We start from the raw sequence: 13,957 nt of genomic DNA on the forward strand, positions 1-13,957 counted from the left end.
GGCCATTTTTATTCTTATTTGAATTTTGTATCTTGACGTTTTAGCCCTTTGTAACCCATCCTTAGTCATGTATGAGTGGGCAGCTGCAGACATATTGAATGAATGAATGAATGAATGAATGAATGAATGAATGAACGAATAAATAAAGAAGGCAGTGTCCTAACAGCCAGGAACCACGCTGAGACAAGGAATAGGTCTCTAGTGTTTATTACTGCTACATAACAGAAAATCCTAACAAACTCAAGAAGCGTGGGAAACACCCAGACATATAAACCCCAAAGGCTAAGGCAGGCCCGATCTGTGTCTCTTTGAATGGCTGCCTAATTCCTCAGTGCTACGCATGCGCTTTACAGCCTGGATGGGAGCCCCCTGCTCGCCATCCTCACTCATGACAGGCAGGCAGGATGGAAGGAAGGCAAGAAGGCAGTAAAGTTAGAACAGTAAACCAAAAGTCAAACCCAGTTGTGGGGAAAGGAAGTGATGATGTTATTCATAGCAATTCATCAGCACAGAGTTCAACTTGGAATATACATGTGGGCAAAGAGGTTAAGAGCATTAATTACCAGTACATTTAGCTGAAGTAACAACCAAACTCTTGTCTGTTTCCAAAGAAAAAAATGAAGAGAACTCACTCTTTCCAGGGATTTGAGAAGGTTCTGCCTCTCTTTTAACTTTTGGATACTGATCACAATCTTATGCCTTGCACCTTTGGTAACATTCTGCAACAGAAACATGGAACACAATATTAGTACACATATACAACATAGTGCAGATGGGGAAGCACAGTTAATCACTCTAGACTGAAGCAACCAATAGGGTCGAGGTTCCAAAAGGGCTTAGCCAATTAACTACTTAGATTAATCTGGAGCCAGCATCCTAACATTGGTGGATGCTAGATGTATAGATGCCTGAAAGCTGGTAAAATTATTAAATCTTAAGAAAGTTTGCTAGATTCCAGTGTTCTTATGAGAGTGCTAATTCTCGTATTTGAGCAAATGATTTCACTTAGGTTACAGTTTAGGTTGCAATCGCTGTAATTTTGTATGATTTATGTATCTTACCAGATTTCAGGCATTTGAGGCAGGGCCCTCTGGTACATTGCATTATGGCCCCCAAGGCTTGAAAACTTTGCTGAACCTTTTAGATCAAGTCAAAAGGTGCCTGATCTAAATCTAATTGATTCAAATCTTATTTATATAAGTTGTTAAAGAGAGATGGACTCTTTTCATTCACAGAAGATTTCTCCTCCAGCGAAGAAAGCCTACTGGTAGCATGAATTAAGTGATTTCCCTATTCTTCCTAAAAATATGATCTAGAATGATTGGAGGTCTGCCAGGAAAAACGGAAGTGGTAATTCTGTGGGATGAAAAAACAACAGGTATCATCTGATCTTCTTTTCTATCTGCAAGAGCATTCAGAGAAGAACTCTATTCAGAGCACTCTCCCTCTGGCCAGAAACAAAGGCAGTTTGCTGTAACCCAAATAAAAGCTTTTATGAAAGCTTTTGTATAAAAGCTTTTATGAAAGCTTTTGTAAAGTTGGCATTCTCTTTCAGCCATAGGAGGGAATGAGCCACTTAAAGTAGTACCTGCCATCAGCGAGGATAATGGGTCAGACTGAGAACATGGGCTTTCCCCCTTCAGATCTAGTATTTATTTATATACTGTTAATAAGAAACTATAATTAATCTGCTCTTAAATTGTTTGGTCTTAGGCTCTCATGATTAGGCATCAAATGGCCAAAACAACTCAGAAGCTATTTTTTACTAGATAATCTAACATACTTGAGCCTCAAGCTGACATTCAGTCAAGGACATCATTTCATCGTATGTCATCTGGGAAAAAAGGGCAGCGTACTTGTGGAGGCGAAGACTTTTGAGCCAGGCAGGAACATCTACATGTGGAACAGACAAACACGACAATTACGTATTAAGAGTAGCAGAGCAACAATTATGATAATCTGCCCCATAACCAGCTCCCTGGGCCAATGGCAAAAATTATTTTAAAAATTGTAAATAATTATACAAATGATTAAAAGAAATAAAACACACAAATAAACTGTAGTGAAAGGCTGAGATTAAAAACATAAAAGTCCTTGCCTGTAGGACCTGCCACAAACCCGTTTGAGGCGGCTCTGTGAATAAATGCAAATATGTTCCGGGTGCGAGGGAGGGGAGTTCATCTTCAGGGCTGTCCTGACTAAGCAAAGACCACACGGAGACAAGGAGAAAGTCTCTAGTGTTTTATTTACTACTGTTGTAGACAGAAATCCTACCAAACTGAAGAAGCGTGGGAAACCCAGACAGATAAACCCCAAAACTCAAGACGGGTCTGTTCTGGGTTTCTCTGAATGACAGCTCAAAGTCTCTAAACTACGCATGCGTTTTCCCCCCTGGATAGGGGCCCCCTCCTGCTCACCATCCATAGCCATGACAAGGGCACCCCTTCGCTTTTCAGACAATTGTCAGTGAAAGAATGACTTGATTGGCTTGGGAAAGGCAGAAAGACTGGAACTTAGCCAGGCTTGCTGGTTTACTGACGTTTCACGTAATATTATGCTATGGTAGTCTTTTACTGCGTCTTACTTTTTTTTTACATTTTTCAAACCCAAAAAGGAAAGTGCAGCAATAATAGATATAACTAATAAAGTAAATAATACAATATGGCCAATACAGATGGATACCTGTAAGTGCAATAAGAATGACAGAAAACTAGCCTCTCCGTGGACATTTTACATATTATACATTTTTCATTTCAAGCATATGTATTTACTTACCTACCATTGTATGCTGCCTATTCTAGTGACTGTAGAATATACCACAGAGCACTGGAAGGCAACATCAGAGAAATGCTCAGTATTGTTTCTTCTGTATCATCTCGACTGGGCAGCCAGAGGCCTTATACCCTTTTCCAGTTTTCTGTAAAAATATTTCTGAACTGCCTCTGGACCCAGAAAGACCTCAAGTGACTTACACTTCAAAACTTCGTAACTGTTTTCTCCAAGGTAGCACCCTTCAGACATGTCAGATTACAACACATGATGGCTGACACATCACATCAACATATCATTGGAATTGTAGTCTAACATATCTAAAAGATCCCTGGTTGGGAAAAAGCTTCTTTCTTTGTATTTATTTACATGGTTTATAGACTGCTACAATCTTACAACTTAAACCTTAAAAACCCTACACAAAACACAATGAAACATTCTGGACCATGCTGAGCCTCCTCTGGACCACACCATTCCAGGGTGCTTTGGGAGTTCCCAAAAGTAACCTTTGGTTCTTAAATGAGTGAGTTTTGTACATCCTTACAATGGAGCTCATGCATTTCCTGTTCAGCACTAAGGGAACTTGGAAAGGGGGCAAAAAAGGAAGAAAGGATGAGCAATCAAGTTGAATAGCATCTGACAACTCAGAAGATTTTCAGGATCTCAGTGAAGGAGAGATTCTTCTCATCCCTGAAATACTTTTTAGAAAGAGGTTGAGCCAGCTCCCACCCCTTCTATTAGGACTATTTTTTATTTTTTTAAAGGGTGGTTGGAGGGGCTGTTTTAATCTCTTCAACTCAAATGGGTTGGGTTAAGAGGCAATCCTTTTAAACAAGCAATGCGTGGAAGTGGAAGAAGACAATAGAATAGGAAGGACAAGAGACCTCTTCCAGAAAATTAGAAACATCAGAGGTAAATTCCAGGCCAAAATGGGTATGATCAAAAACAAAGATGGCAAGGACCTAACAGAAGAAGAAGAGATCAAGAAAAGGTGGCAAGAATATACAGAAGACCTGTATAGGAAGGATAACAATATCGGGGATAGCTTTGACGGTGTGGTCAGTGAGCTAGAGCCAGACATCCTGAAGAGTGAGGTTGAATGGGCCTTAAGAAGCATTGCTAATAACAAGGCAGCAGGAGATGACGGCATCCCAGCTGAACTGTTCAAAATCTTGCAGGATGATACTGTCAAGGTAATGCATGCTATATGCCAGCAAATTTGGAAAACACAAGAATGGCCATCAGACTGGAAAAAAACAACTTATATCCCCATACCAAAAAAGGGAAACACTAAAGAATGTTCAAACTATCGAACAGTGGCACTCATTCACATGCCAGTAAGGTAATGCTCAAGATCCTGCAAGGTAGACTTCAGCAGTTCATGGAGCGAGAATTGCCAGATGTACAAGCTGGGTTTAGAAAAGGCAGAGGAACTCGGGACCAAATTGCCAACATCCGCTGGATAATGGAAAAAGCCAGGGAGTTTCAGAAGAAAAAGATCTATTTCTGTTTTATTGACTATTCTAAAGCCTTTGACTGTGTGGACCATAACAAATTGTGGCAAGTTCTTAGTGGTATGGGGATACCAAATCATCTTGTCTGCCTCCTGAGGAATCTGTATAATGACCAAGTAGCAACAGTAAGAACAGACCACGGAACAACGGACTGGTTTAAGATTGGGAAAGGAGTACGGCAGGGCTGTATCCTCTCACCCTACCTATTCAACTTGTATGCAGAACACATCATGCGACGTGCTGGGCTTGAGGAATCCAAGGCTGGAGTTAAAATCGCTGGAAGAAACATTAACAATCTCAGATATGCAGATAATACCACTGTAAACTGGAAACACCTGTGCTGTAGCAGTCAACTCTGAACTTGAGTATTTCAGAAAGGCTATGAAGGTTGTATCTGCTTAGTGACTTAGGCTATCAGCCTTGCAAATAATTATTGGGCGAGGATGTGTGTTATTTGTTGGCTGATTGCTAGGAAAGCCTTTGGCCCAGGAGAGATCAGAAAAGTCACATACCAGGCATTTCTATAAAAATAATTTTATTTACAGAAAACAAACATATTTAAAGGCTGTTTGCTGAGAGGAGAGATTTCTCTCAGCTGCATATTCTCTGCAAGCCTACACAGAAGGGAAACTGAAACTAAAACAAGCCCAGGCAAGTTCTTCTCCCCAGGTGCAAAAATTAACATCCAAAAAGAGGACAATTAAATTCAACCTCTTCACCTGGCCAAAATGATTAGTTACCATAGTAACCTTAACCTGTAGTAGAAAACATATTAATATTATTCTCTGTTTACATACAAGTACTGGCATTCCACTCCTTTCCTCTTTTGTTGGCTTTGCTCGCACGGTCTCCATGTCTGAAGAGAATGCAGCCCCTTTTTTAAATAGGCAGGCATGTATTTTAATTCTTTCCCCTTATTTACAGGGATACACTGGCTGTACAATCTGACCGCATTATGATTCTGGGAAGCTCATAAACGGGACAGAAGAGCCACCCTCATAGTATTTTTCTGAGGTGCAAAGGGGTGAAACTAGGAAAGATGGCTATATATAGGGTTAGGGTTGGTTGGTTGGTTGGTTATCTATCTATCTATCAAATTTGTCACCGCCCATCTCCTTATGCTCCAACACAGCTCTGTGTGCTGCTGGATGTGGTATTTCAGGTTCAATGAAAACACTTCCTTTTTTTCCCAGGATGCCCTGGAGGTACAAGGGTATCAGATGTCACAGTTGACCTGCTCGAACTAGATAGGATTGGCCTGGGAATTAGAAGAAAGCTGCTCTTGGCTCTCTAGAAGATGAAGGAGATAGATGGATGAATGATGGTTACAACAGGCATGTGCTACCCTAGCAACCTTGCATGGCTTCTAAAAATACCCATTTCATGCTCTTCAAAACAATGGTTTGATATCAAAGAATTTGTACATGTTTTACACAGGGCAAGACATCATTCAAGCACAAAACCACAGGTATTCTAGAGAATCATGTTTCATTGTGAAGGAGCAGTGGGCTTATATCAAAGAATCTGTACATGTTTTACACAGGGCAAGACATCATTCAAGCACAAAACCACAGGTATTCTAGAGAATCATGTTTCATTTTGAAGGAGCAGTGGGCTTATGTACAGGGACCTGTTTGCTCCCACTTGCTTCCTTCCATTAGTGCACCTAGCTAAGCAAACCAAGGGCTTACTGTTTTAGCAGGTTACCCAAACTGATCCTTGTTTGCTGTTTCCAATCAGGCCAATTGATTACAAAAAATCAAGAACAAACCCCACTTTGTGATCCGAACTGTAAAGGGAGTAGGAGACCAAGGTCTATAATTAGGATTCCACGCTGCAAAAATCATTTCTGCTTTGTTTAGTTGCTTACAACTTTGTTTAGCTGCTTACACCAGTGGGAAGGAACAGACTCTGTGTACCTGTGGGCAGAGTATTCACGATAAGGCTGAACTGTCCAGAATTCAAGTGCATTATAATCAATCAATCAATCAATCAAATTTGTCACCGCCCATCTCCTCCCACCGGAGGGACTCTGGGCGGTTTACAACAAAATAATAAAAAAACAATAAATATAGTATCAATATCAATATATTATATATTATATTATATTATATATTATATATTATATATTATATATATTATATTATATTATATTATATTATATTATATTATATTATATTATATTGATAATATCAATATAATATCAATAAATATATTATAATAATATAGATATTAATATTTATAATATAAATATGTTTGTAGCATCAAAATAATCTGCTCATTTAAGGACTTGCAGTTGTAAAAGTTTGAAACAGTGATACCAGCTGAGTAAACCAAAGTACCATCTGAGTAAACTATGTGAATGTTCTTCTCCATTAAAAATTACCTACAAATATGATAAAATTGCAGCAAAGTAGTAAAATGGAGTGCATGAAAAGCAGACATTATTTTCCCTGCTGTGCTGAATTGTTGTTTTGAGGGTTTACTTTTATTCACTATAAGTTTTTTACAAGCTTCAGGACCATGGTGGGCACCAAGTTGCACAGTTATACAATCCCTCACTTATTGCATGGCATGAAATTATGCTAATTATAAAATGCAAATTAGCAGCTGTCACTAACAGGCTTGCAATTTAGCTCTGTTTACTGAGCTGCCATTCTGATACCTCTCAAATAATTGTGGTTCCTCTTTGTATTCCTTAATTTAAAGCATTGTTTTTCAAACTTGGCAACTTTAAGACATGTGGACTTCAACTCCCAGAATCCTGGCTGGAGAATTCTGGGAGTTGAAGTCCACACATCTTAAAATTGCCAAGGTTGAAAAACACTTATTTAAACCAAAGCAGGGAAGCCACGTGCAGTCTTCTGAGTGCCACCTGAAGCAATTAGAAACAAAAAGAAGTGGAAAAGCACAACTCCCACAAAGATTCCCTCTTGTAAAGCAGAATGAGCTGGGACTGGAAGGGGCCATTTCCTCATCAAGCTTAGCTCTTAAGGAGAAGCAACAGACAGGAACAGCTAACTCCTGGCTAACAAGCCATGGAAGTAAGCACAGATTGAAGAACACATGGAGAGTGATAAAAAAAGCTCACCTGTTATGCTAATGATTCAGATGCAGATGCCAGAAATATTCTACACACAGGAGTATTTTCAGCTTGGGGCCATCCAGGTGGGTTGTGTGTCAACTCCTTAATCCCCAGCCAGCAGGACTTATGTGTGCATACTGGAGGTATCAGGACCAGGAAAACTGCTATATTTATTATTCAATGGAATTGCATAAGACCAAGAGAGCCTTGCTCTATCAAATTAAATACCCACCTACTCATCTTCCCTATTGGCCAACTGGAAATTTTGGGAAAATCTGCAAAAAATAACAACTTGAAGGCTATGGCCCTTCTCTTTTGTTTGCACCCCAGTAACTCTTACTGAAAGATATAAGTGGGACCTGCAACAACATGTTGCAGCATGAAATGCAGCTGTTTGAAAGTCCAGTCAAAAAAGCTAAGGTCTCTTTTCCATACCCTTGCGATGGTCAGCTAATTAGTAGGATTCAAATACCATCTTGGAGGCTGGTGGTTCCATTTAACTATTTGAACTGATATTAAGCCAGAAGGAGGCTACTTGCCTAGTTTTTATAACCCCTGCTCGATCATTCTTAATAATGAACGATATCACTTGCTGTAATCTATTTGCTAACACTGCTAAGATCTTTGTATCAACATTAATCAATGAGACTGGACGATAATTAGCACACGAGTTGGGCCTTATAGGCTATGTAATCCAAAATATGTGAACACCCCAATTTGCCTTTTTCCTGATTTAAGAATGGGCGGTCTTCTTCCAGATGACCAACCAGGCCAGAATCTTAAGGCTCTGAACAGCATGAGGCAGAGTTCTGCACATGGTCCAGGACTCTTGTAAATCTTTAACATGTGAGCAGGGACAAGTGGTTAAATAACTGTATGTGTGTGGGTAATCATATTCACTGTATTTAATTAATTAATTTTCATTTTTAATTATCCTGACCACGTGATAGTACTTAGTTGAATTTTTGGCTTGGACACTGAGCAGAGTCAGGACTAATTGGTACCTGAATGGGAGACCACCAGGAACTCGCATGGTTGCAGGCTAGGGAGTTGAAAAATCATCCCGGAAGAAGGCAGTGGCAAACCAGTTCCGTGTTGCTTCCCAAAAAACTCACATGGACACATATAGGTAGTCACCAAAGTCAAGGATATCTTAAGGACATCTCTATTTTTACTTTCCATTCAAACTGAGCTCTTGACCCTGTTCCTTCCTTGTCCCGGCTCCTCTCACTTTGTGGTGTGCAGTCTCCAGCATAGCACTCAGGGGCCCAATGTAGCACTCAGGCCTAAGAAAGGGGGCATCCCGCAGGCTGAAGTCCTCAGAAGGGAATGTGGCTTCCTCGATCAAGGCAGAGCAGGTGAGCCTTTGCAGTCCCAGCCTTGCTTACGGAGTCATCTGCCTGTCACGGATTTTTTTTTTTTTAACTGTACCCAATTAGATTGACGCAGACTCAAGAGAGACCCAAAAGCCCTGGACACTGGACGGGTGGTTTCTTTGTATCCCCCTATAAGGGTTGGGGAGATGTTTTATTTTGTAAAAGCAAACACATAAAAGTGATATCTGAGTGCTCCTTATATTCTGTTCTATTGCCATCTCCATACTATTACCATGATAGTTCCTATTACAATACATTGTGCCAATGTTTATACTATATAGCAGCGCTTCTCAACTTTGGCAACTTTGAGCCGTGTGGACTTCAACTCCCAGGATTCCCCAGCCAGCATGTGCTGGCTGGAGAATTCTGGGAGTTAAAGTCTACACAGCTCAAAGTTGCCAAGGTTGAGAAACACTGGTGTATACTATTCAATTACTATTACTTATTACTCTGTTACAATTACCTATGTACTATGCTCTATACTATTACTAGTATGCATGAACATTTATTAAGTTCCCTCTCTGAGAGGTCTGCTACTTTTTTCTTCTCTGTTAATAGTACGTAGAGCTCTTGCGTCTTTCCACATTGTGCTTTGCCTTGCTAGGCCTCTATATTTCTTTTTCCTCTGGACCATCCACTTCCTCCAAAGGAAAAACACCTTCTTTCGTTTGGTTTGCTGGTGGCTGCAGAGCTCCAAAAAAACCCTTCTCCTCCATTCTCCCCCTGCACCTGTGTCAAGGTTGCAGCTTTACAATATTGGCAACTCTGCCCTGCTGATGCTGCAGAGGGAGGCTCAAATGGGAGGGAGAGAAAGCAGGACAGGTGCCTGCAATTTTGCTCAACAGCCTGGTCTTTCACACTGCCCCAGAAGATTCCTCAGTTCTCTTCATTTGTGTTCTTGTGTATGTTTGATATGCATAAACCAGAACCCCAACTCTCCCTTTTTTCTCAGCTGGCTATTCTAAAACATCTTTTTTAACTGAGTAGGCTCACACACTGTGCTAAACTCTGGTTTATTAATCGCTATTTATCAAAAATAGAGCAATTGCCTGGGTTTGCACAATGTAGTAAGCCAAAACAAGGCAAACCGAGTTATGGCTCAGTGCAATGGACGAACTCAGCTATTGCGCTTCATACTTCCCGCATTGAAACTTTGGATCCCAGAAGGTCATTCTTCGCCACCTGGTTTGATAGCTGCGACGGGGAGGTGTCCTATCTCAGCTAATAAAATAAGCTAATAACTCCTTAGACTTACTTTCTCTCAAATCAGCCTTTTTAATGGAAGACATTTAAACTGCAGTATAAGCACAGAAATGTAATTAAAATTATTCTGTTTTGGAACAACATGTTTCAAACAAGTTCAGGGACTGTGTGTGTGTGTGTGCGCGTGCGTGCACATGCATGTTGTTAAGCAAGCAGGGGAGGAAGGGAAAACCTTCATTTCTTTCCACCTACCTTTCATACCACTCCCTTCTTCCTGGAATGTGTTACGGGTAGAAGTCTGATCTTCTAAATGTTCGCTGCCACCACTCCCTGAAGAAGCTACACTGCTTTGCGGAGACAGAGGGGCGTGATCGGAAGGGATGCCCTGGGGTCCTCTGTCCCGCAAGTCCTCGTGAGACATCCATCCGTGTCCCAGGGGCTGGCTAGGCACGGTCATGGGTGGGGTGAGGGACACAGACCGTTTCAGAGGGCTGTGATGGGTCTGACTTGAGAGAACTGAAACGAAAAAAGTTGGAAAAAATTAAAGCAAGGTATTTCTCCCCCAGCGGTTAGCAGATCAAAGCAAATATCTCTCCTGAACGCATGAGCAGCAAAAGGGGGCAAGTGATTAATTCAGAGCAGTGGTTCTTAAATTGTTTGACCCAATTACCCCTTTTTCTGGTCTTACATAATGGCATTATCCCCACCAAAAAGAAAAACAAAAAACCACACAAACAAACCAGACTGTTGTTTTACACAAGCGTCTTGGCAATGGCAGTTCAACACTGGATCCTGGACTCACAAACAAGCAATTAGAAATTGCTTCATTGCCCCCAGGATATGTCCAAATTAGTCCCTTGGGAGTAATTACTCCCAGTTTAAGAACCACTGGTTTAAAGCATGAATTGCACATATATTTCACTTGCACTAATATGGATTTTTACTTGACAGAATGTTCTTGCTGGGTCATTCTGCTTTAATATTATACTTTGCATCTTTTAAGCGAGAGTTGCCCACTAGATGAAAATAAGTCAATTTACCATAATTTCAGAGACCTCCATTACATGGAGGAATATAGCATCCTTGTGGTAATAAAACTGTTACTACATTAAGTGGCATCCTATCATGAAACTGTCATTTTTTTCAGTAAGGGTCATTTCTACTTAAAACATAGAATGTATAAAACATCACTGAAACCCAGGTCTGCATAAATAAGGAGGGAAATACAACCTAAAAGAGATGGATTGTGCTCTGCAAGTGGGTGACTGCCAGCTCCATTTCCCTGGCTCTGCATCTTTTTCCTTTCTTTGAAACTTGTTTCCTTCCCTGCCTGCCCTTCTGGGACCTACGCTGCAAGCCACATCTTCACATGCATCCTGATCTCTGCCACTTCTACAACCCTGTTCGCATGTCTACCAAACCCACCAAACTACGGTGAATAAAATTATTTCCCCCAAAACTGCTATGATGTGACTCAGTCGTGTTCCTCAACAACAGAATGCTTGTTTCCTAATCAAGTAAACAGATCTGAGGTGTACCAGAAGACAAGTTACATGACTGCTGTTATTATAAGAACATAATATTTCTCCTCATGCAGAGAAAGTGGAGCAAGGAATTTATTTCCAGAAAAGTGCATTTGAGGGGTGGGGTGTGTGGGCGTGTCCCTTCAAGTCAGTTTTTGACTCCTGGCAATTGCCTGGACAAGTCCCTGCAATTTTCTTGGCAAGATTTCGGAAGTGGTTTGCCATGGCCTCCTTCCCAGGGCTGAGAGAGGGGGACTGGCCCAAGGTCACCCAGCTGGCTTTGCGCCTCAGGCTGGACTTGAACTCACAGTCTTCCAGTTTCTAGCCTGGTGCCTTCACCACTACACCAAACTGGTTCTCCGGGGGGGGGGGGGGGCGGAGATCTTTCCAAAAGAAAAGAACAAGGAAGTTCCCTAAATGTATATATTTGTATTGCTTTTCTCTCCCTCTAAGCTTCGCTTCCCCAGCTTAAGGGTTGATATCTGACACATCTGGAGGATGCCAAACTGGGAAACAGTGCTCTAAGTTCTCAGACACCACTTATCCCAGAACTATCTGCACTGGCAAATTGGTTTAAAAAGAAATGGAGGGGTACATTTTTGCAGAAGTATTGAACATTATCGTCTATGATTCATGTTTTATTAGTGTTGATTATGTGAAGAACCTTAAATGCCTGGCATTTGGAAGGATGGCTAAATGGCTTTTCAAAACTAATCAATAAGTAATTCTACAACTAGTCTTTGTTCCAGTAAGACAGACATTTCCTTACCCATGTCTGAATTTCTGCTGCATCTAGACAAAATCACTGCAGAATATATATATTTCCTTACCACATTCACAGGCATTTTATAGCCAAACTAAACTTACTCAGGTCCTAGAACCAGGAGGAGTCTGGTACACTATTTTCTATGAACACATTTGAAAACACATAAGCTTTTGTGAGCTACGGCTCATTTCATCATATACATGGAGCGGCTAAACAGATATCCAACTAAAATTGGGATAAGGGTGGGAGGGGATGGGATGATTATGCAAATGCAGGTTACATGTGAGACAGATTACAAGTACAGTACACCATCAACTAACAACTGTAACGTGTTAAAAAAACCATTATGTTGTTGAGACCTTTTGAGTCCTAGAACTACATTATACCACGTAGACCTATTTCTCGGAAATACAGATCTCACTTGAGGCACTCAAAAAAATCAATAAAAGAAGGAAGCATATAGAATGTAGACCCAACCTTGTAAATCCTTAGCTCAAAATAAAAAGTATTGACAATACTTTTAGCAATCAAGGATCACTCTACTTCTGAGGCCAGAGTTACTCGACTTGTCACTCTGACTTGGAATTCTAGGGGACACCTAGGGGTCAAGTTCAGTCACTTTCCATTTTCATTTTTGTGACTGTAACAAGTTTGGTTTGTTAAAGCCCATTTTTTAAAAAAATGTTTGTGCTAATATATTGATTGATATGATTATGAGCCATCAAGTTGGTGCTGACTCTAACCAACCACATAGATCTTCCCGAGGATGTCTTGTTCCCCAACCTCTCTTCAGGTTTTCTAATGGTTCAGCAATCATGGCTTGAATTGAGTTCATCTACCTTGCTGCTGGTCATCCTCTTTTTCTCTTTCTTTCCACTGTTTCCAGCATTACAGATTTCTCTAGAGAGCTAGGTCTTTGCATAATGTGTCCAAAATACAGTAATTTTGCCTTGAGTGAAAACTCTGGATTGATTTGTTTTATCACCCATTTGTTTGCTTTCTTGGCTATCCATGGTATTCTCAAGAGTCTTCTCCAACCCCAAAGCTCAAAAGCATCAATATTCTTTCTATCTTGCTTCTTCAAAGACCAAATTTTGCTTCCATTGAGTATTACAGAGAAAACCATTGCCTGCATGATTCTGACACATCCCAGCCTCTGAATATTTTCCCCAAGGACTTCACCCTACTATGTGCTAGCCTGCAGCATATTTCTTGCTGTTGACAGTTGATCCTAAAAGGCAGAAGCTATCCACCACTTCAGTATCCTCATTGTCAAATCTAAAGCTGGTTGCTGTATCTGTTGTCATTTGCTTGGTCTTTATGTTTACGCTTAGGCTTATTTTTTCCCCTGTGCTCCTTGACTTTCATTACCAGAGCTTCCAGATCATGTGCATTTTCAATTATCAGAGTAGTATCAACAGCATAGCACTGATGTATATTGGCCCAATTTTAAAAGTATGTTCATTTTCCAGTCCAGTCTCCCTCAATATATATTCAACATAGAGGTAGAATGATTAGTGAAAGACTATTGACTCCTTTGCCAACCTGGAACTGGTCAGTTTTGCCACATTCTGAATGGTCAATGGCTCCCTGTCTTGTGTATAGTTTTCCCACAAGGACATTCTGGGATTCCAATTTTTCTAAGGACATTCCACAGCTTGACACAGTTGACACAACTGAAAGCCTTTCTATGATCAAAGAAAGCACATACTGACTTCTTT

At 40.6% G+C, this 13,957-nt stretch overlaps 1 protein-coding gene across 1 annotated transcript in view; it reads right to left on the reverse strand.

Annotated features, from left to right (window-relative positions):
• SAMD4A (sterile alpha motif domain containing 4A) overlaps nt 1-13,957 on the reverse strand; it is a 137,825-nt gene that overhangs the window by 34,013 nt on the left and 89,855 nt on the right. Inside the window, exons 4-6 of the mRNA XM_063290516.1 lie at nt 10,200-10,463; nt 1,784-1,893; nt 633-719 (exon numbers count right to left, since the gene is read on the reverse strand). Coding sequence (XP_063146586.1) covers nt 633-719; nt 1,784-1,893; nt 10,200-10,463 — 461 coding nt within the window. The remainder of the gene's footprint in view (nt 1-632; nt 720-1,783; nt 1,894-10,199; nt 10,464-13,957) is intronic.

Source organism: Candoia aspera, chromosome 1 (assembly GCF_035149785.1).
Source record: "Candoia aspera isolate rCanAsp1 chromosome 1, rCanAsp1.hap2, whole genome shotgun sequence".
Classification (NCBI taxonomy): domain Eukaryota; kingdom Metazoa; phylum Chordata; class Lepidosauria; order Squamata; family Boidae; genus Candoia; species Candoia aspera.